Source organism: Emys orbicularis, chromosome 1 (assembly GCF_028017835.1).
Source record: "Emys orbicularis isolate rEmyOrb1 chromosome 1, rEmyOrb1.hap1, whole genome shotgun sequence".
NCBI classification, from domain to species: Eukaryota; Metazoa; Chordata; order Testudines; family Emydidae; genus Emys; species Emys orbicularis.
Window position 1 is genome coordinate 332,581,335 of NC_088683.1, and position 22,698 is coordinate 332,604,032.

A 22,698-nucleotide genomic window follows, 5' to 3' on the forward strand; every position below is an offset into this window, starting at 1 on the left:
AACCTTATGAAGTCTATGTTAAAAAAGTATGTACATCAAAGATAATTCTAAAGGCACCTGACACTGATGAGCCATAGGATGTGAATTAAGGATGCGTGTTACAAAAGAGACTGCAAATATTTACTCTAACACAAAAAGGCCCCAACTGGCATTGGGCAACAAGATCATTTAGCTAGAATCACATCCAGCCCCTGACTAGAGGCATTGTAGAACATCACAGATTGATTGGAATATGAGTAATCTGAACCTCAAAGTGGATCATTAGTAGAGAGTTAACAGATTGTTGCTTGTGTGCAGGTATTAAATAAAATTATGAGACAGAAGGCAGAAAAACTAAAATATTGACTACAAAACCTTTTTACAACAATAGCTACTTTTTTTCATTGGTGCTCATTTAAGCACTGAATCAAATGTACACTTACCAATCATCTATTAAAGCACTATTTATTAGAGTCAGCATTATGAAGACCCACTGAAGTTCTCGATCTTCAAATAAGTCAGCTGCCTTAGAATAGACTGCATTTTTACTATGTTGCAGAGTTATGGTGGAGAAATCTATAGGACCCAGTTCTCCCAAACAACTTCCAACAGCCTCTGCAAATGCAAATATTACTTTTATAGTCTCCAAATAGTAGAGGAAAGAGCTTTATTTTTTTTAAACTGTGTATATGTGTGTGTGAATATGCATACATATTACATACAGTTTTATGTGAGCCTTGTTGCCCTTTCAACATCTCATGTTAGTAGAAACTAAGGGCATGTCTACACTACAAACTTAAATTTCTCTGTAAGTTTCTATGTTAGGTGAGCCCAGAAAACCTTGGCGCTGCCGAGCCTCGGTGCAATGCCCATACTCCTGGCAGGGAGCCTCGGTGGACCTGGGCTTCCCACGGGGAACCCAGGCAGCAGCCCGGCTGGGAGGCAGGGGGCAATCAGGAAACGAGTGGGGAGCTGGGTGTGCACAGTCTGTCTCAGAGCGGGGAAACTGGGCAGCGGCACGACTGGGAGCCAGGAACCCAGGGGCAGCTGGGATTTAGCTGGAGCCCCCTACCCGCCATGGAGTGGCTGCTCAGCTTTCTTGTCAATTTCACAGCTCCAGGACATACACTGTTTCAAACAGAAGGAAACAGACAGACATATGTCTATTTCCTTGCTGCATTCATACAATCCATATTTGTGAGAACAGATTTTGGCTTTCAAGTTTTGACATGTCCACATTCACCTGTAGCTATGAAAATTCTAGATCTTCTAAAATATATTATATAACATTTCTTTTACCATCACCAAGTTGAGAAGAGACATGCTGCAGACATAAGGGTTGGGCTCTGGTGCAAATTTAGCAAATTCTTAATGAAATATATTGCAGGAATGACAAATGTATAGTTTTGTTTTCAGAAGTGCTGAGCAATGCCAGCTCCCATAACAGCTATTGCAGTTGTGGGTACTCATCAGCTCTGAATACCAGGTTTTTAGTTTTTCAGATGAGGAAGATCTAAACGCCTGGTTTACCACTACATACTAGATGTTTAAGTGAACCGCACTAATTTCAGCATCATAAGAAACATTTTGCAATTGCCAAAGATTAAAATAATTGTCATTTAGAGATATTAGTGCTAGTGTAGAAGATGTACACACTCATGAGCAAAATTACTTACCTAAAACTGCCTTTTCACCTGTATGATTAACTGCTGTCTTGGACAGTTGTAGCAAGCTCACCACCAACTTTACTATGACATAGTCCTGGGGGTTTTCTACCATTTAGAAGAAAAAAGGAAAGCATTAATATCTATTCCATGTGTATTTGTAACACACAAATTACACTACTTGTAATTCTATTTCAGCTAAGATCTCAAAATGCATTCTGAACATTAAAGGGGATAGTTATTGGGTCAAATTTGGTACATAAAAGCTTTTATAAAACATAACACAAACAGAAATGTTTCCATATTTTTAAAAATCATCACTTCTTGAAGCAACTCTTATATGTTACTTATTTAGTCATAGGATTCCCCGGAACTAAAATTCATATATATATTATTTCCAGGATTTTATAATGGAAATGTAAACAGACTTCCAATTTTACCTTTAATAGCTGCATACATTAAACATTATCATGAGATAACCAAATTGGTATTTGCAGCATAGCATGATGTCATAACAACTGACTCATCATATTTTACTGCAAGAAAATATAGTCAAGGTCTGGGATCTTCTGGTACTTATTACCTTCCTCTACAGTCAGCCCTTTCTCCATTAGATTTGTCTGAAACTTTTCATGTTTTTTAAACAATTTATTGATTTTGTATTGAGGCAAGAGTGACTCAAACAGGGAGGAAAAAGAGGAATTTATCCAACCATGGAAAACATATGGGAATTCAGGGCCAGATATAGAAATATGGTCAAAAATATTGAAAACCTACAGCAATTCAAGCTGCTTCTCTTCCCTCAACTCCTCGCATTTCCAGCACCCTTTTTTGTTACTTTTGGAGAGACTTAAAACATGTTAATGGCCCAAAGAACTAAAGGAGGAAGGTAGGGAGGAGGAAGGTGATGGCTGAAACATCAATCAGGGAGAAAGTGGTATAGATAAGGGAGTGGAATTTTTAAAGTTATTTTACTTCTTGAATCTTTTTTATTTTTAATAAAAAACCGAATCAATGGTACAAAGACACATTCAGCTGTTTCCTTTTTTTAAAAAGCATTAATTTAAAATTGTTAAAGATCACAATTCAGTTTTTAAAATTCAAAGTAGCTATGGACAAACTATCAAAATGTCCAGTCCACATTTCTGTTGATAAAAGGACAGTTGGTTGATTCATATTTCAAACGTAACAGTAGTGTTTTTACATTACAGTAGTGATTTTATTAAGTGGTTATAGCTAGTTGTGGGTATGCAGTCAATTCTATTATGGAACTGCAAAGTGCCTAACACAACAGGGCCTTCAACTCAGCTGAAGCCTCAATGTGCTTCTGTAACACAAACAAATTAATAATAAATAATCATCACTACAGAAATGTAGGGCTGGAAGGGCCTTGAGAAGTCATCCATTCCCCCATGCTGAGGCAGGATCAAGTGAACCTAGACCATCCCTGACAGGTGTTTGTCTAACCTGTTCTTAAAAATCTTCAATAATAACCCCAGTGACAATAATTAAGGTAGTAAGCCAGTTTCCGGTTTATCCCTGATCTCCTGTAACTTGCACAAAAAAATCTGCTATCAGCCTGCAATTTCATAGCTTTCATTTTAGGCTAGAGGATTTAAAACAAAACAAACAAACAAACACTGGAGGCTAATTGGACAAGCCATGGTTACCTTACAGGACTTTAAAAACGTGTTTTAACATTTTTTGGTCAACTCATAATTCAGGAACGGCTTAGGCTCTAAGATTTCACACTTGAATGACACACTCATGATGACCTCTGAAAACTAAGTGTTAGATCTTGTTTAATCTTAAGGAATTCCAATCTTTTTATAAACGAATCCATATATTTTAAACTATTTTGCAGATCTTGTGAAATCTGTACTAACCACACCAAAGTTGACAATGTCCACAGGAAATCTTATACAGCCCACAAACACAAACAGTCTCTTTGAAGTTTTAATATTTCATAGTACCTCTTATAAATTGTATCAAACTATTATAGGCAGAACTGTTAGCACTGCCTATTATAAAGGCTGTCTGACATTTCCCATTATAAGATCCTATTTTCAATCACTCATAACTTTGCCAAACAAACTTAGCTGTTTGGGCTGTAATTTTCCATGGCAGGTGTCTGCCTCAGGCTGAATGTTTCGGGGTTTTTTTGGGAGAATTTCACCCATAATAGTTCAGTCATTTCCAAGAACGGGGCTAGGGAAAATGTCAATGTCTAGTCCATGTAAAAAAAATTCTGGCAACCTTTTTATGAACAGCTCTAGCATCCCACATGCTTTGGCGCCAGGAACTTTGGCAAGGGGGTGACCTCTGTCTCAGTGATGTGTCTTTTGCTTTCTCTGTGAAAATTCATCCAAATTTGGCCAAGTTATAAGCCTTTGAAGAATTGCAGGTTCACACATGCTCAGTGGAGATTTCTATTTTAGCAGCTAAAATCTGTAAAGATTCCATCTTCAAAGAGCATGCTCGAGCTGTTCACAGTTCTTACGCATGCACCATGCCCCCAGAGTGACTGAGCACACTCCAGCAGTGAATTGCTGCTCTGGGCCAAGGTGGGCACCAGAACTGAGCCTGTCTCTGCTGGACTCTTTGGCTCCCCACTTCTGGCATCCAGAGAGTGTGGAAGAAGAAGTGGGGAGGGATAGCTCAGTGGTTTGAGTATTGGCCTGCTAAACCCAGGGTTATGAGCTCAATCCTTGAGGGGGCCACTTAGGAACCAGGGCAAAAATCTGTCTGGGGATTGATCCTGCTTTGAGCAGGGAGTTGGACTAGATGACCTCCTGAGGTCCCTTCCAACCCTGATATTCTATTATTTTAATTTAGAGGGGAAAACAGCTGGACTGAGTCAAAGGAAAGGAGAAGATTGGGACAAGGAGCCTGGTGAGATGATAGTGAATATATTCTGCTCATATATACAAATATACCTACAAAAAAGCAGGTGTAGTTATATCACTCATATGGCATTATGTATTGTATAATACTCACTAAGAGAAATTTCACAGTTTGCATCATAATTTATATAATACATATCAGTCTGGTGTATGTGTGAAATTACAGCAGTGTTATTTTACTAATCAAAAGAATACAGCATGTAGAGGAAGAAATGAAGCATGCTATCAGGAGTTTGTACCCTGGAAATGTTTCATGAGATCCTTCATCTGATCTTTATGTTGTTCCAGTTGTTTGTGTAAATCATTTAATCCTTCAAGTCTTGCAAATGGCAGTGAGTCACAGAAACTTACTGATAAGAAATGGTTAATTTCCTGTAAAACAACATTTTTGTAATAAGTATACACTGCATATGCTATGTTTTAAGTGGAGAAATGGTTCTCAAAGGTATTTCACTGCAATGTGAACACCAACAGATATGAAATGTACACAAGAATTGAAAGACAAACAAATTGATTAGCTCCTGAAACTAGGGATAGATTAAAAAAATCAACATGTCTAATTTAAGGGGAAATAATCTTTCTATTCTCTATCATACAGTCAGTACATTTGCCTCAGTTGAAAGGGACCTATTACCAATGACTGTGCCATGTAGCCCAAATGAAATAGTTTATTACCTCCAAAAGTGAAAATGCTCCTTTACTGTATTTGATTTTCTGCTGAGTAGCACGCAAATCTTTAAAAGCAGGATGCTCAGGAAAAGGATCTAAATGTTTGATTGTTTGGTACAAGTTTTCATTATCCTTGTTATCTATCACTAGGTACTTCAACAAGCCTAGGACCTGAATATTAAATAAATTAATTAATAATAAAAAAAAAGAACAGCTTAATAAGAATAAAGACTCCTCAAGCCAAGCACAATATTCTATGAAATAACATTTATGCATTCTATACAGACTAAATTCTTCCAAACTGATAATTGAATATAACCAAAAATTCATAAACTATGTGTTTTACATTATTGCATGTTTTAAAGTGTTTAAAAAGACATTGGCACATTCACGGACAATATAATATTTGTTTGCAGTGTTACTGTAGCCATGTCAGTCCCAGGATGCTAGAGGAACAAGGTGGATGAGGTAATATCTTTTATTAGACCAAGTTCTGCTGGTGACAGAGACAAGTTTTTGAGCTTACACAGAGCTCTTCTTCAGGTCTAAGTATGTTTCCCAGATCTGAAGAAGAGCTCTGTGTAAGCTCAAAAACTTGTCTCTCTCACCAATGGAAGTTAGTTCAATAAAAGATATTACCTCACACACCTTGTCTTTCTAATGTAATATTTGTAATTCATTGACGCTTAAAAATAGAGATAGGATAATAGTGAAGTAACTGATACAGAAATTCTATAATTTAACAATTTATTTGATTTTCTTGCTGTTGAAAATATAATATTTTGCATGATTTGGTTGACTTATTTTGCTGTTAATCTGAATGCCTAATACTGTTACTAGAATAAATTAAATATTAATAAGGCTGGTATATGTCATGCTATCACAGATTCTGCAGTTTTTGCTGTTTTTATTTAAGTTTGGCTGCTTAAAAGTCCACTGCAGAGCTCCTTTAAATATTTTTTAAAATTAAGTTGCTAGCTCTCTAAGTGCAAAGAAATTCTTCCAAAAGTGACCCAAGTGTAACAAATTTGGTGCCGTTGGCCTAAAAATTATCAATATACAGTGCTTCTGCAGACATTCCTGTATTTTATATAAAGATATAAGAAGACAGGAGAGCTGTAAAGCCATGTAATTTAGGAATTTATAATATGCTTTATTATAGTAAGACCTAGAATTATTTATATGAGTTTTGTTAACATGCTATGTGTATGGGGGATTTTCCTATTTGAATGAATTTATTGTGGTTTTGGTACATTTTAATTAAATAACCACATATTATATTTGAAAAAAAAAATTGTGGTGTTGTCTTAGGCATTTTTTTTTCCAGCTAAATCATGGGCTGTATCATTTGCCATGACAAAGCTGTAATTTTCCCAATTTATTGCCATGACAATCCTTAAATATAAACAAAACTGTGCAGACAACAACAATACTGCTCTCTCCGTTGACCAAGAACTTGTATGCTAAATTTCAGCAAAAAGCATAATTTTACAGGAAGGCACAAACCTAGTATACAGGGTTTTGAGAGCAGAAGTGCTGCAATAACCATAACTATGGAGATGCAAATGCACCTCTACTGATAGTTTGCTTTAAAGCCACTAAGCAACCAAAACACAGAACTGAATATTTGCCAATCTGAAATATCTAGACATGGGGTAGTCAGTAGGTGGACCGCGGGCCAAATCTGGACCACCAGACACTTTTGAACAGACCCTGAAATCTTTTTATTTACTTATCATTATTGTTATTATTTTTTCTGGAGTCTGGACCTTGACCAAAAAATGTGCAACTTGGCAAAAAATAACTGACTACCCCTGACCTATGCTAACAACATATCTACATAGAAAAATGCAGTCTATACACATCTATATCAGAAGTAAAGTTCTGTCCATATATTCCCCTTCAATAGTGGTTTGTACTACAGGGCTAAACAAAAGATGTCTAAGAAGCAGAAATGTAGTAAAAACTACTTTTCTTCCTGAAAAAGGCCATTTAAAAAAAATCTTATGAAATAACTGACAACTGGTAACAAATGAAAAAAATCTATTCTAGAGAATATAGAAAAAGGTGACTAAACATTATGTTTAAAACACAGATAGAAGTATTAGTTATAAAAATGTTGACTTGAACTAACTACAAAAGCCAGGAGGCATATAATAAAGAAAAGCAACAAGTGCATCTTCTGAAAAGCTACCTGCTTCTGAATTTCAGGCTGGTCCCTGACGAGAGGTATTAGCGTTCCAACAACGACATGAAGGTGATTCTCTAGGGCATCCTTACAATATGTGACTGCTGCGTGGCAAACATGATTTAGAAGGTCACAGCTGAGGGAAAAGCTGCGCATGGACATGTCTCTGCCAAGACTGGGTCTGCCACAGGGGGGAAAAAAAACAAGTTTGAGGAATTAAATTAAAAAAACAAATATTTCCATTGTCAAAGTACTAACCCTTTGCATGACAGGGAGAAATAGGGCGAAGGAGCATATAAACATCATATTTAAAAGGCAGTGATTTCAGTCTTAAAATGGTTGACCCAATCATCACAGGGATTTAGATTTCTGGATTGAATAGTACCAAATCCCCAAGTCCTTCCATCATTGTTACATATGCTAAATTTAGCCACTGTCAATATGGTTTAATTCAACAGAGTCAAACAAGAGTGAAAAAGAAACAGATCATCTCCTCTAGGGAGGAAAAAAAGTATATAGACTGCCACACATTAAAGGTAATGGATTTTGTTGTAAGGAGCACTTGAGTGGGGAATTCTCTGATCACATCCTCCCTTTTGTGCAGTGGATGTGCTGTTATAACAGCGCCTGTATTCCTGTGGAATCTGCCACAATACATTTAATTTGTCACATCACAGAACCATACTCTACACAACTCTCACTGAAATTCGTAGGGTCCTTTGAAAATTCCAGACTAAGCTATCACAAAATACAAATATATATGCTTCTAGCCTTTATAGATTTGAAGATAATCATGCCAAATGTAAACTGAGTTTAAGCTGACATGGTGATGGTTTTCTGAGTGTGCAGACAACCCAAAACAATGTTAATTGACTCATTCATCACTACGGATTGTTCCCTCTAAAATCTAAAGATAGCAATTTAAATTATTGCACTGTTGACCATTTTAGCTGAAACATCCAAATGATGTGTTTAGTCCCACAATACCAAATTGCTTTCCTCACCTCCTCAGTTGCCAAAAGCATCAGCTGTTCCCTACTCACCTACTAAAACCTTCTGCTTAACCCTTAGCCTCTACAATGAAGTTATATGTTGTCAACACAAAAATCTGCAGATATTAAAAACTGAAAATGTGGGGAAAGTGTAAAATAAATATTATGGGCTACTGTACTGATAATTTATTCACTTTCAGAATTAACTGGTTAATACTCTCTATTTTTAAATTTAATGGAAGCTGTGCAGCAGACTGCAGGGAACTTGTCACAGAATTTAGGTCCAAGCTTACAAACTTGTGTGAGTTAGCAGTGCAGGAGTTCATAAGGGAGAAGAAATCACATTATTTATCAAGGAAGAGGGCAGACAAACAGAATAAACAAAACAGAAGTTATCATAGTCACAGAGCTTTCTCCAAAGGCTGTTGGGGTGCAGGCGTAGAGGTAAAGCCTGGGCATTAAAGAAGCTAACATGGTAGCAGAAGAGAGTTAGTGGGTGAAGAAAAGAAGGTAGAGTAAAAGTTGAGAAGTCGACAGAAGGGAAGTTAATAGACTGACATCATGGGGAAAGGAAGAGTACTGTTTAAACAGGGCAAGTGGTGGGCAGAGAAAGAATTCAGAGACAAACGAGTAAGAAAGCAGGGTTTGTTGAAGACTAGACTATAAAAAATTTCAATGATCTGAATAATATTCTGGGTTACTGAAATATCCTTATACTTTGTTATGTTAGCAGACAGCATTGCAATCCCAAACATTCCTTGGAGTAGCAACACTGGAAGCTTTACAGAAAAAGGCAAAAGAGGAGATTTACCAAATGTTATGTTCACAATGAAGGTGCTTGCATAATACTGGCTGTTCTTTGATTAACTTGGTATCAAGTAGCAAATTTTAGTTTTTGTTGCAAAGTTATGTATCATTTCGAGCTATATACTCAACACATGTATTAACATTTAAATAATCAAAATGTCCAGGGAAGGCAGCCTACAAGAAACTGAACTTCAACAAAAAGACCCATCTTCCATAGTCCAATAAATAGGGCTGTGCTCAGTGAAGAAGACCTATAACTAGGGTGACCAGATGTCCCGTTTTTAAAGGGACAGTCCCGTATTTAAGCCTTCTTGCAGGTGTCAGACTTTTTCTTAAAAACGGACAAATTGTCCTGTATTTTCTGTCTCCCCCCATCAGTACTGGTGGCCTGCTGCTGGCTGGATCCCTGCTCGCCAGCCGCCTTCCAACTCAGCGGTGAGTGGGGGGTCCAGTGGCCGACAATGGGGGTGGGTGTGCAAGGCTGGTGGTGGGGCAAAGCTGCAGTGTGTGGGGGCGACCACTCCCCCTGCTGGTCCCTCAGCGCAACCCCCGCTGTGTGCCAGCTCTCGGCCACAGGGCCCCATCCCCCATCCTGTTTCTGGCTGACACTGGCTGCATGCTGCGAGCTGCGGAGGCTGGTGAGTGCGGACAGGCATCAGGCAGTGGCCGGCTACGTGTTGCCTCTGTTGCCCACCCATTGGCCCTTTATGTGCTTCCCCTCTCGCTGTCCTCTCCCTGCTTTGCCCCTTCACTCCCACAACCCTGCTGCTCCTCCATCTCTCCCTAGGCGGGGCCCGTCCTGCTCCCAGTGCTGTGCGGAGAACCAGCCCTGGTCGGAGTGCTCAGTTCACCAACAGCCTGGCCAGCAGGCTCCTTCCTTCCCCCACTGCCTCTGGCTGGGCCGGGGCCCCAGGAAAGCCCAAGACCCTCCAGCCCAGGACACTAGCCAGGAGGAACCAAGCCCTGCATGTGCCAAAGCCCCGTGCAGCACTGGCATGGGGAAACCTCTCTGCCCCTCAGCTAAGCTCTGGAGTGGAGCGGGGGAAGTGATTTCCAGCCTGGCCATGCCCTGACCATGCAGGCTCCACAGCAGCCCCCCGGGCAGGGGCTTAGCACCCTCTTCACCTGCCCCCTTGGCCTGGGTCCTGCCCCCAGGGAGCGTGGGGCTGCTCCGTCCCCTAGGTATATTTTCCTGCTGAGCCACCTCTCTGGTCAGGTTCCCTGGACCCTGGTGCACAATGCATCCTAAAGGGCTTAACCCCTTCCAGCCTGCGCTGTAGCCAGGGGATAGAGGCAGCTGGGTTATTTCAGTGGCCAGCAGCAGCCTGGAGGTGTTAGCTGCCTTTCAACACTGTTCGGGCTGGAAGCAGCTCCCGTCCCTTCTCTCCTGCACAGGGCCAAAAGGCTGCTGCTGGCCACATTCTGGTGTGAACCCTGGCAAAAATCTGGGGAGGGGAGGCATGTGACCCTTCATGACCCGCGCCCCCAACATGTTGCCTCGGGAAGACGCAGCATCAGGTATCAGGAGAGCTGGGTCCATCCCGGGGGCTCAGCCAGCTATGGGGCGTGGAGAGCGCCGGGCAGGGAGGGTCAGGTTGGTTAGTGACACACACACACACACACACACACACACACACACACACACACACACACACACACACGAGGGGTACGGGAATGTGTGTGTGTCACCTCTCCCCATGTGAACCCTAAAGCCTTAAAGATAAGAAGATAAATTAAAAGAATCCAACTATGCAGTATTTCTTTTTAACAGGGACTCAGTCAACTTGATGTTAATTTGAACATTTGTACTGCATAGTTCTGATTGCCACTGAACTCGCTTGAATACAAGTAATTTTATCAGGTGTCCCATATACAGCATAGGGAAATATGGTCACCCTACCTATAATCAATCCTAGTGTGACACTAACATCAGTTTTACACTAGCTTCTACATAGATGGTATAACAGGTACTAGCACTGGAATGGGCTACAGCACTGGAATGGGTTACCTAGGGAGGTGGTGGAATCTCCTTCCTTAGAGGTTTTTTTAAGGTCAGGCTTGACAAAGCCCTGGCTGGGATGATTTCGTTGGGGATTGGTCCTGCTTTGAGCAGGAGGTTGGACTAGATAACCTCCTGAGGTCCCTTCCAACCCTGATATTCCATGATTCTAAAATATGTGGATAACAGTGAGAAGGTAAAAAAGGAAGGACTAGAAGACAATCATGTATTTACCTGCTGTTGATATAGTGAATCAGGGTATATATTATATCTCGAAGAACAAAAGCCCATGCTCCTCCTAAACCATCCTTTATCTCTTTAAGTAACAAATTAACAAACAAGTAATAAATTATAAGAATCCTGTGTTTTTTGTAAATATTATTTGTATCAGCTGCCTGTTTGCAAATGGCTAGTAGGATTTTCTGGAATGCATCCTGAAAATGAATGAAAACACCAAGTGAAAAGCCGCCTCTCATATCATAACAGCAAAATTAAGTTATTTTAACTTTAGGAAAAAATGTAAACATAAGACAAGTTTTGTATTTCCTGAGTCATATATAAATGCACATGTTTATTTCAAATGCTAGAAAATGCACTGTAGAGACCAGTTGTACAAGGAATGGGGGTGCACACTGGATATCCCTACAGGTTCCTTCTATTTTTAGTTTCATGACTTTGTGCAAAAAACTGCTTTTTGTTTTCCTGAAAACAAAGCACTGAAGGCAATTTTCATCATTGATTTTTTTTTTAAAGTGTAAAAATGTAAAAATGCAAGATTGTTTTAACAGAACACATACATATAGTAAAAAGTAAATAGGCACAAAAAAACAATATATGCAGAGCTTTTGTGAATTTGTGCATGGCTATGCTACATTCTGGAAACATATTCTCCCATTTAGTTATAAAACCACTAAATATTAGTATGTTTTTCTCCAATCTATAAACAACATAAAGGAGAATAGTCATACTTTGTGTGAAGCAAACATGTCTAAGCATAAGGATGTAGAAGTCCACACTGTCAGCAGGGGGAGTAATTATTTATACTTAAATATATCATGATCTGATGTAATTCTTTAGCTAGTTTGTGACAGAAATAATGTGAACCTAACCTATAAAGTTTTATTTAATGTACGTTAATCCCCCCCCAACTTGATTTATTTTTAAAAGTGTGGCCCTGTCTTTCTTTCACTTTTTTTTTTAAACTAATCTTTCATGCATGTTACATTCATAAAGTTACCGTGGCCTTTAATTTAGGGACATTTGTCTTTTTTCTGCTGCTAATAGAAACATAAGGAGATTCCCTAAAATTATATTGGAAAGTTTTTCTTTGTTGGCATGCATTGACAATTTACAAATAAAAAATAAATATAATTAAAAGGAAATCTTCTAACAATGAACAAAAAAGCAAAATCACATACTTACAGGATTTTTAGAAAGTACAGCTACAATACTTTTTAACTTGGTTTTATGACAACTGCTAATATAATCCAAGGTTGCCTTGATCACATAAGATGGAAAATGAGGAGGATTAGGAGCAGGGTCCAGTTCCCTGAATGAATTAAAAAATACAGTAAGACAAGACTTTCAAAAACTTGTTCAGAGATCAAGGTTATGGATGCATATATAACATGTTGCATTGCTGATTTGGTTTCACCCCGATAAGGCAAGAAAAAACTACTATATAGAAACTAGTGTGAATAAATATAGCAAAGTACAAATTCTTTGTACATAACAGTAATATTTTCAGCAGTAAGTGAAGAATTAGTTATATTTCCCAGCAAACTAACAACTGCAAATAAAACGAGATGTAATCCCCAAATATAACATAAAAAGACTTCCTTTCTATAGGGAAATATTTGCACTTGTTTTGTTTAATCCAATTATAGGATGCCTTTTGCATGTTATTGAAGCACCAAACACCAAAATACAAAAACATTAAATTAAATACAAGCCAATCAGCCAAATCCACTCCCAGACCTTGTAAAAATGTAATTCACAAGAATAAATCACAGTCATCATGTATGTTACCCCAATCATAAAGGAGTCAAACACAAATTGGTAAGAATAAAGAAAACAGAAGGGTAGCAGATTGAAAAGCAAAGGGCTGGGTGGCCCAGAAACAGTCAACATGGAAAAGCAGGTCAAATGAAATAAATAAATCTTTCAGCATGCCCTGAAGTCAGCCAATGAGGAATTTTAGCAGACCACCTCTACACAAGAGAGTTTTATAGCTGAAAATCCTCTAAAATGACAGCCCTGCTCCCAGTCCAGTCCTGAATGAAATAAAGTACTAAGAGAACTAGCCCATGTTTGTCAGGGAGAAATATGGCAAACGGCAGTCTCATTCAAATATTCAGTACCTAAACTACACAGAATGTTAGAAACTGGGGAGCTGAGGGGAGAACCTCAATACTGATGCAAAAATGGTAATTAATAAAATATAATTTATTACAAACTGCTCTTTGCCTTTGCTGAATTTCAGAAGATACAGTAACTTTATATACATACATGATGCTTGGAGAATAATAGCTTACATGCTTGAGTTTATTAAATAAAATGTTCAGTCTCACTACAGAAACTCCCACAAAGTCTCTGCTTTTTCTCAGTAAGTGACAGGTACGAAAAGCATCATGAAGAATGATGGCCATAAAATTGTACTCAACACCTCCAGGTCATGGTGTACAGACTCTGGAATGAAGCTTTATAACTTCTATTTTGCCTTAATATTCTATACCATGTTAGAAAAATATATCTAAATGTTATTGTGATATTTGATTTGCATAGCGTGTTTGGTAGGAGTCTTTAATTGCTACCGTAGATTGTAATCATGAGAACAGTTTGAACACCAATAAGTGTCTTCTCAAAGAATGGGACTTTCCCCCTTATTAAAGGATGGGAAGAAACTTTTTTTCTAGGATCGCAAAAGATGACCACTTGTATTTGAAAATTCTCTAAGAATAATTTAAGTTTAAAAAGATTATTTTAAAATCTGATTTTCATATAGAAAATAGGAGTGTTTGGACTCAATTGAGAAAGAACATTTCATCTCTTATTAAACACTGATGAATTAAAGGAATCTCAGAAAATAAAATGAATAAAAAAGTTAAAATCTAGTTTAGAGATGTTCTGAGAATTTCCCGCTCCAAAGACAAAAACAATATAACCACAAAGTTGAAGATTTACAACCCTGTTGAAGATGCATACACAAGATTATATATATATTCATGAGCTGAAGATGCTACTAAGACCATCCCATGCAAGAGCTGAGCCAAAAGTTATTTGGATCCAGCCAAATCCTTGACAGAGGTGTCTCTTCCATCCTCACTGAGACTATGGAAAGAGAGGGGTAATACATCTCTCTGAACTGAGATACCCACTCTTCTGTTTTGCTCTCTTGAAATCCTAGAAGAAATTTTGAGAGCATATGCTGGGATGCACACACCCCACACACATGCAAAATGTTGTACATAAGTAAAAAGGTATGAAATACATCTTCTAAAAATCTATAGCTACATACCCTGTAAATTTACTTAGATCAGCTCCTTCTCCTGCCTTGGTGTTGACTGGCTCATGCAGGGTCATCAGCAGCTCCACCACAATCTCTGGCAAGTTACTGTGAGATAAATTGTCAATCTGCTAGAAAACAATATTAGATACATTTAATGTTTTCATATGAACAGCTTTAATAAGGAAATATTTTAACTCTGAAGGTCTCAATTTCAATTTGTGTTTTTCTGAGGCAACTTCTTTTTCTTCTGTCTGGGCTACCTACTTATCCTTTGAGCTGTCCATCTTAAAATTAAAGGGACACAAGCAACTTAGAAATCACAATTCTTTCTAGAAATGTTTTACCAACTGTAATTACAACACCTAAGATTCACCATAAATTAAATGTTTCTCTATATTTTCAGTTTCTTTACATTGTGCATTTGACATAACATTATGTATAGTCATTGGTTCCCATGAATAGTCAGTGCTCCTGTTGGGGGGGATGGGAGAAGGCTTCACAGAGAATCAGAGAGAAAAAACTTTTTAAAAATAGACAAATGTGACTGCAGAAGCATAACAACTTTTAATTCATATTTTGAAATGTATTAGATTTCCAGTTGACAGTGTGGCTTTAAGACAGCATAGTTGACATTACTTGAAAGATTCAGAATAAAAATATCAAACTTTGACTTACCTTATTACAAAATATCCTTATTTGAAGACCTGAATTATCTGACCTATTACTTACTATTTTCTCCTCAAATTCATTACAAGTCATCCACCACTGTTTATGCATTTATAAAGGAAACAAAGTACATTAAAATAGGTACCTGTTTTCCTAAGCAGCTTTCATCCTTAAGCATGTCGTAGACTTTATAAGCTGTATCTCTCTGTTGTGCTATTTCACTATCTCCATGGCTTTCATAGGCAAAATAGGGAAGGATATTTACAAGAATCTTTGGAAAGCAGTCGGCTAGTAGCTGCCGCCAGTCTTTTTCAATCATGTTAGCAATAGATTTCACATCTTCAAACTGACTTCTAATCACCAGGTGTGGAACCAAAACTTTATAACAAGACCTACAGGTAAGCAAATATATTTCCAAATTGTCCTTGAATTACAATGGAATTTTTAAAATACCCTACCTTTTAAATATAATATAGTAGATATAGTTGATCTGTTGTATGATTATCTAGTTACATCTATAAAATAAATCTCCAGCATTATAGCAGGTAATAGACATGATACATGGAATTAATTTTAAAGACTTAACTACACGCCTTCTAAAGCAAAACCTTACAGTACAAGCAGCAAAATTACATTATTTTGATACTTGATATAGCATGTTTCATGGTTTTAAATAAATCTAGTTTAAATGGATTTCACATAAATTTTATGTATAAACCTACCTGTAGAACTCCTCAAGGCTAGAGTAGTTCAAAACAATGTAAGGAAAAGCAGATAGGCTATATCCACTCTCTTTCATTCTCAGCCACTCCAGCACCAGATAGTCTAATTGGGAAGTCATGAAGTCTTCTATACTTTTATAGCCAAAAATGTCCGATACTCTCTCCAAAACCTGTGAAATAAGTAAGACTGTGAGATAACATGCAGCATATATGTTGCGCTGCAGCACACTGAGCAGTTACGTCTCCAAGCCTCCCCTTCTAACATCTTTTTGCTCTTTTAACAGTATTTATATAGTTCAACTTCTAATTAGTACATAGTATGCATTTTTCAGTAGACAGCACTTATCATTTTACATGTTTTGCGTATGGAAAAACTGATTTTACTTTGTTTGGTTGTGAGCATCTTTAACTGGGTCTAAAATCTAGGGTGGGGGAGGCAGACAGTCCCTGCAAAGAGGGGTGGGGAATGGAGAGGGAATGAGGCGAGGCAGTGAGACTCAGCTGATGGGGTCAGGGGAGGCAAGCCAGATCCTTTCCAGGCCTGTTCCAGCCACTCTGGGTCCCATTCCCTGATGCCTGGCCTGATCCAGGGCACCATGGCAGCGGCTCCAGCCCCTCTGGGTGCTGTTCACTGCGTCCTGGCCAGATCCCAGGCACCATAGAAGCTGCTTGAGCCCCAGAAGGTCCCTGTCCCTGCTCCCCAGAACAATCTTAGGCTTTGTGGAAGCAGCTCCAGCACCTCTGGATTCTGCTCTCACCTCCTCCCTGGCCCCTGAGCATGTGTGAATTTATGCAGGGACAGAGCCCCCACAATATTTCTACTGCGGGGGCCCTAGCCTCCCTTACCTGCCTGGTTCCACCATCCCTGGCAAAAATATTTACAGTGCGTGATCCTGATTATAGTTTAGAGATGTCCATGAAAATACAGGAGTTATCACTAAAATGTTAACCTTAGAATTATTGCATATTCTTTATTTTAACACTAGAAACTGTTAAAAACATCACTGAGGTATTTTAGTAAGTAAAAAAATACATCAGCCAGTCTGTTTGCGTACAATGAAAGAGCTGTAAAAATTTTCAGCATTAACTAAATACCCTTTATAGCACTTGTAGCCAATTAGTTTATTTATCATTGTGTTATCTAGTGTTATGGTCAATTCATTTGTTATTTCATATATCATTAATGTGTGCTAAACAGATTTCAGTTGTAAGTATAGATGTAATATAGGATTCTAGAAGTATAAGATTGACAAGTATTTAGGATTGATGAATGCTTATTAGGTATATAAGCAAGGCACTGTTGTAATGCAAGGCCTGCAGGCTGGGGCCTATAAGATTTTAGCTTCGCCTCACGAGACTGCAGGCATAAGGAGACTTGCCATGAGTGGGTGATCTAAGATTGACTCTATGCCAACAAAACCACAAGATTACTGTAAAAGATGTGCCAATAAGTGATGTTAAGGAAAAATAGACTGCAGTAGACTGCAAGACACCTGGCTGTAACATCACACAAAGTTCTGTTCTGACCGCAGGTTACCCTGGAAACAGGTTGATGTAAAAGTTAATAGGATGCTAATAAGGAAAAGGGGAACTAAGAGAACAACCTATGGAAAGTTAGGCACCCCAAAATTTATGGGATATGGATGTACAGATAAGGAAAAGGAGGTTGGAAACCTCATGCATAAGAATAAGGTGTTAGGTGTGGTCAGAACAAAAATATAAATGAGATTCCCTGGTTAGGTAAAAGTGGGAAGACACCGATGAAAGACCCCCTCTCAATGACCACCATTTGAGAGATCCATCAGACTCTACAATATCTGGGGCTATTGCTTGGGATTTCTCAGGTTGTGTAGACATTATATGAGTGTAACATATGATTATAAGTTATAATACAACCAAGACTGTTTACATGTCACTGTGTTTGTGGTCACCGTATTCGTTTTTCGTGTGCTCCTAAGAGTCTCCCAATCTAAAAGAACCATAAAGGATAATTTTCACCATATTAATCTGAAAAACTGTGGCCGCACAGGAGCCGAACTCAGAGGGAGGTAACAGAGAACTATCAATCAATTCAATTTAAAATAAAGGGTACACACTACAACTCTGCTTTACTTGTATAATTTATAACCTAACTGTAAGAAGCATTTCTCTTGTATACTTGCCTTTTTTATAAGGTGAGGCTCCAATCCATTTTCTTTCACAGACTGGCAAATAGCAAACAAAGCCTGCTTTTCACACACAGGACTGCAACATAAAACCATGGTTATCAGCATCAGCAGAACTGCTCTTCTATTACACTGCTCATCCAAGAGGTCTTCAGGGCGCATGCCACCACGTGCCTTCATCAATTAAGAATGAAATAATTGTTAAGAATGTTAAATGGGAGCTTCTGAACTCTTACATGAGCTAAAACTTTTTAAACTAAAAACACCCTTTATAACAATGGAGGCAGTATGCTGAGCTCCTGAGATGCATATGGGGAAGGCAATGGATGGCTTAGCAATTCAACTGCCACCTCTCCCCTCCTATGGAACAGCGTTGCTGAGCTATCAAGTCAGTCTTATGCAATCACCTTACTTGGAAGGCTGGTGACTAATTTGAGCTTGGGAATCCATGCTAAAACAAATAAAAATATGAAAGGATCCTTAAAAATTGGAAGGAAAGTCAAGAAGCCATCATGTGGTAGGAAAGAAGAAGAAAAAATTCCCTCAACGGAATTTCAATTATCCTACAACATAAATGCAGCTTATCCCTTTCTCTAATTCTCTTGTAATTTTTAAAAGCAAATTTTGGGTTTGTGAAAGTTACTGCACTGAACACTGGAAATATTTCTCTTATGAAAATTTAAGCCCTTTGTTTTTACACTACACAAATACAGCATTCATGGGCACAATCTCTGGAAAGAAAGAGAGAAAAATGTTCTCTCTTTTATCATCTATGTACCTCTCAAAGAAGCTGCATAAAATTGAGGTTACTTACCTGTAACTGGAGGTTCTTTGACATGTGTGGTCCCTATTTGTATTCCACAGATGGCCACACATGTGAACCATGCACCCAGTAGCGTAGCTAGGGGGGGAGGGGACAGCAGCCGTTCCTCCACTGAGCACAAGTGGTGCCTTGTCAATTTCCTGGTGCCTTTGTACTCACCCGGGGGAGCGATAAAAAAAAAATGCACCACCCGCTGTGGCGCTTTTATTTTACTCACCTGGCGGCGCTCCGGGTCTTCGGCGGCGGGACCTTCACTCGCTCCGTGGGTCTTCGGCAGCATTTCGGCGGCGGGTCCTTCAGTGCCGCTGAAGACACCCGGAGCGAGTGAAGGGCCCGCCGCCGAAGACACCCGGAGCGAGTGAAGGGCCCGCCGCCGAAGACCCGGAGCGCTGCCGGGTAAGTAATAAAAAATAAAAGCGCTGCAGCGGGTGGTGCCTTTTTTTTTTTTTTTTTTTTTTTAAATCATTCCCCCTGTTCCCTCCGCCTGGCTACGCCACTGTATGCACCTGAGTTTGTAGCACGGACAGGAGAGTGACAAGGGAGGTGCCTAGGAAAATATTTTGCCCCTTGTTTCACTAGTCCTGAAAAATGACAGTCTTCTAGCAATGACAAAGTTCTAAGAAAATGAAGCATTTGACCCTGAACATTTACACATGGCTAACAATTCGATCTTATTACCAGATCTCTCATTCCTTCTTGAACTCTGAGGTATACATTCTCAAAGGCCTTTTGCTGGAACTTCAAAGGAAGAGCTTTTGGTAATCCAGAAGAATCTCTCTGTTTCACATCTTGGAACAAACTTAAAATAAAACACGGACAACAATTATTTAATCTAACACTTAATCTTCAGAATTGGTGTATATTTTACATGGTAAATATTAGGATTTCTTTGTTTTGAGGGGCAGAAGGTGGTGTCTAGAGTCCCCATTTTTCAAAGGCCTCAACCCTCCCGCCATCCAAAAATGCTCAGATGGAAGTATGAGGATTTGCTGGGTGGCAGGGAGAGGAATCATTTGAAAGTGTCCAAGTCCCTGTTAACCAGGGAGCAATGGATCCAAACTCTGATCCTCTGTCACTGTTGTCTTTACCTCATGTAGCATTGCTAAGATAAATTCATTAATATTTGTGAAGAGTTCCTCAGAAGCTCCCTTATTTAGGGAAAGGACAAAATCACTGCTTGTCTAGCACAAGGCATCACATTATTTACAGTACTTAGTCTATTTTTTCCATGAAGATAAATATATCTACATGAAGGGTCTACACACAATGGGTTTTACACAAATCGTTACTATAACATATAGTACTGCAAATTTACACAAGTTTTGAAGGCCTCAGTCAACATAAATGGAAGATGCCACATTGCCTTAAGACATCCAGGTGTTTTTATAGCTTTAAGAACTTTGGGTAGCTACATAGCATGCAAAAGAGAAAAATTGTCTACTATCCTTAAATATACTGATTTAATTATCTAAACAAACTACAAAAAGGTCTAGGTGATCACCTGGTTATTGACTTTGCAGCGAGCATGCAAACTTGATGGTGGCTATCTGCGAGGAAATGTGGGAAAACATCTCTCACAGGCAGATCTTTATCGTTTACATTAAGCACAGCCCAATTTGAATGAGGATCAGCCTGAAGAAAATGAACATCTCTTGTTAAATATGTATGGAATTTATACAGAAATGAACACTGGATGTACTTGTTATATTGATGTATGCAGTAGCTCTTTCTACACTACTTTCAAGCAAACATTGAGTATTACACTTACTACACCAGTAATACTCAGACTGAGGCTCAAGAGCCAAAAGTGGCTCTTTAATATGTTACCTGTGGCTCCTTGCAGCACATAACATTAAAGTTATTAATCTATCTGGATGCTTTTACTATGTTATTAACCAATTAAGTTATTTATTTGCACTAAGTTATTAACTTACTTGCTGTGAGAATAATATATATATAATTAATATAAATATAAACTAAATATTTCACAGTCATACTGTTTAAATATGAATAGTACTTATAGCAAATGAAACAATGAATTCATACTACTGTGGCTCTTTTGGGAAATGTTGATCGCTAATTTGGCTCCTGAACCACTAAGGTCTGAGAATCACTGTATTAAACTAACATCAGATAGGAAAATATGGCTCACCTCAAGTAGGGCTTTCATGCAGTTCAGTAGGGCCACTCTTACTGGAGCCGTACATCTCCCTTCCTTTGTCAAGTGCCTGAAACAGAAGCCATTTAAATACCTATTACAAGCTTAATGTCAGGAAAAAAGTCTAAAGACATTACTCTCTGCTCTTTGTAATTCATTCTTAGATGCTTTTAAGTAATCCTTCTGACCTGATTAGCAAGCATTTTCCCCCCAGTTTTAAAGGACTATTTATTTTCTTGTTTGTGTATCAATATCATAAATACTGCTTGGAAGAGCATTTGTTAATTATTGCCATAAAGCCAACAGGGAGAACTGTCTCTTTTTTCTCTCAGGGCTTGGCTACACTGGCGCTTTACAGCACTGCAACTTTCTCGCTCAGTGGTGTAAAAAAACACCCCCCTGAGCGCAGCAAATTACAGTGCTGTAAAGCGCCAGTGTAAACAGTGCCCCAGCGCTGGGAGCCGTGCTCCCAGTGCTGCAAGCTAATCCCCTCATGGAGGTGGAGTACCTGCAGCGCTCTCCCAGCGCTGGCACGCGACCACACTCGCACTTCAAAGCGCTGCTGCGGGAGCGCTCCCGCGGCAGCGCTTTGAAGTTTTGAGTGTAGCCACGGCCTCAGTGAATTCTATTTAATTACCTTGGCAATGGACTAAGGAATTTAAAAAACAACTCAGAATTCAGAAATCACTGCCCCATCATATTGATGTTTGGGTCTAAGTTTACCTTTCAACGTGCCTTTAAACTATCACTTAGTGGCTATGAGGATCTGTGATCTAATTTTAATATAGAACTGGTATCCCACATGAATCTTTTTGGAGAAGTGTACAGACTAGATAAACTCACAGCACTACTGACAGCTGGCCCCACAGCAGCATCACAACCTTTGAATAGGTCATCAGCCATCAAGCCAAGAAATAGATTACTGCATAAAATAAATAAAACGTACCAAAATGCTCCCACAACAGTTAAAAATTGTCCTTGGACTTCCCCTGTTTCTTCAACATTTGGGTTGGCTTGGCCCAACCCCACTGCTGCAGGAAGTAGATTATTTAGAATTGCTTTACAAACTTCTTGATCTCGACGATACAAGGAGCACACGTCACTGGGAAAGAAAAAAGAGATAGCTTTAGAAGCCAAACAGGTAGAAAAATTAGATAGTTGCCGAATAAAATATTTTTATTAACATATAATTGATGTTATTTCTTACGAAAGAGGCTTGAGAAGCATGAGAAGATCATCTTCTGGCAACAAATTTTCTTCAGTTGGGAGTTCCTTCAAAAGGACTAAATACTAAGGCATAATTAAAAATAGAACACATTAGTAATATTTTTATATACACACACAAAAACAAAATAATAAGGATAAGCATTTTCAATGGCTGTTAAATGCTTTATGTCAAATATTTATGTCAATATTTATGTCAGTTTTTACATGGTTAGATAATTTGACATTTGT

General features: G+C 38.7%; 1 protein-coding gene across 1 annotated transcript in view; it reads right to left on the reverse strand.

The window, feature by feature from the left end:
* The window catches only part of ATM (ATM serine/threonine kinase), a 105,717-nt gene that overhangs the window by 38,080 nt on the left and 44,939 nt on the right, over positions 1–22,698 (reverse strand). The window contains exons 19-34 of the mRNA XM_065405114.1: positions 22,451–22,533; positions 22,190–22,345; positions 21,238–21,313; positions 20,587–20,717; positions 19,764–19,884; positions 18,260–18,436; positions 16,098–16,267; positions 15,521–15,767; positions 14,719–14,834; positions 12,624–12,750; positions 11,436–11,635; positions 7,410–7,584; positions 5,222–5,386; positions 4,786–4,918; positions 1,656–1,751; positions 423–594 (exon numbers count right to left, since the gene is read on the reverse strand). Coding sequence (XP_065261186.1) covers positions 423–594; positions 1,656–1,751; positions 4,786–4,918; positions 5,222–5,386; positions 7,410–7,584; positions 11,436–11,635; positions 12,624–12,750; positions 14,719–14,834; positions 15,521–15,767; positions 16,098–16,267; positions 18,260–18,436; positions 19,764–19,884; positions 20,587–20,717; positions 21,238–21,313; positions 22,190–22,345; positions 22,451–22,533 — 2,345 coding nt within the window. The remainder of the gene's footprint in view (positions 1–422; positions 595–1,655; positions 1,752–4,785; positions 4,919–5,221; positions 5,387–7,409; positions 7,585–11,435; positions 11,636–12,623; positions 12,751–14,718; positions 14,835–15,520; positions 15,768–16,097; positions 16,268–18,259; positions 18,437–19,763; positions 19,885–20,586; positions 20,718–21,237; positions 21,314–22,189; positions 22,346–22,450; positions 22,534–22,698) is intronic.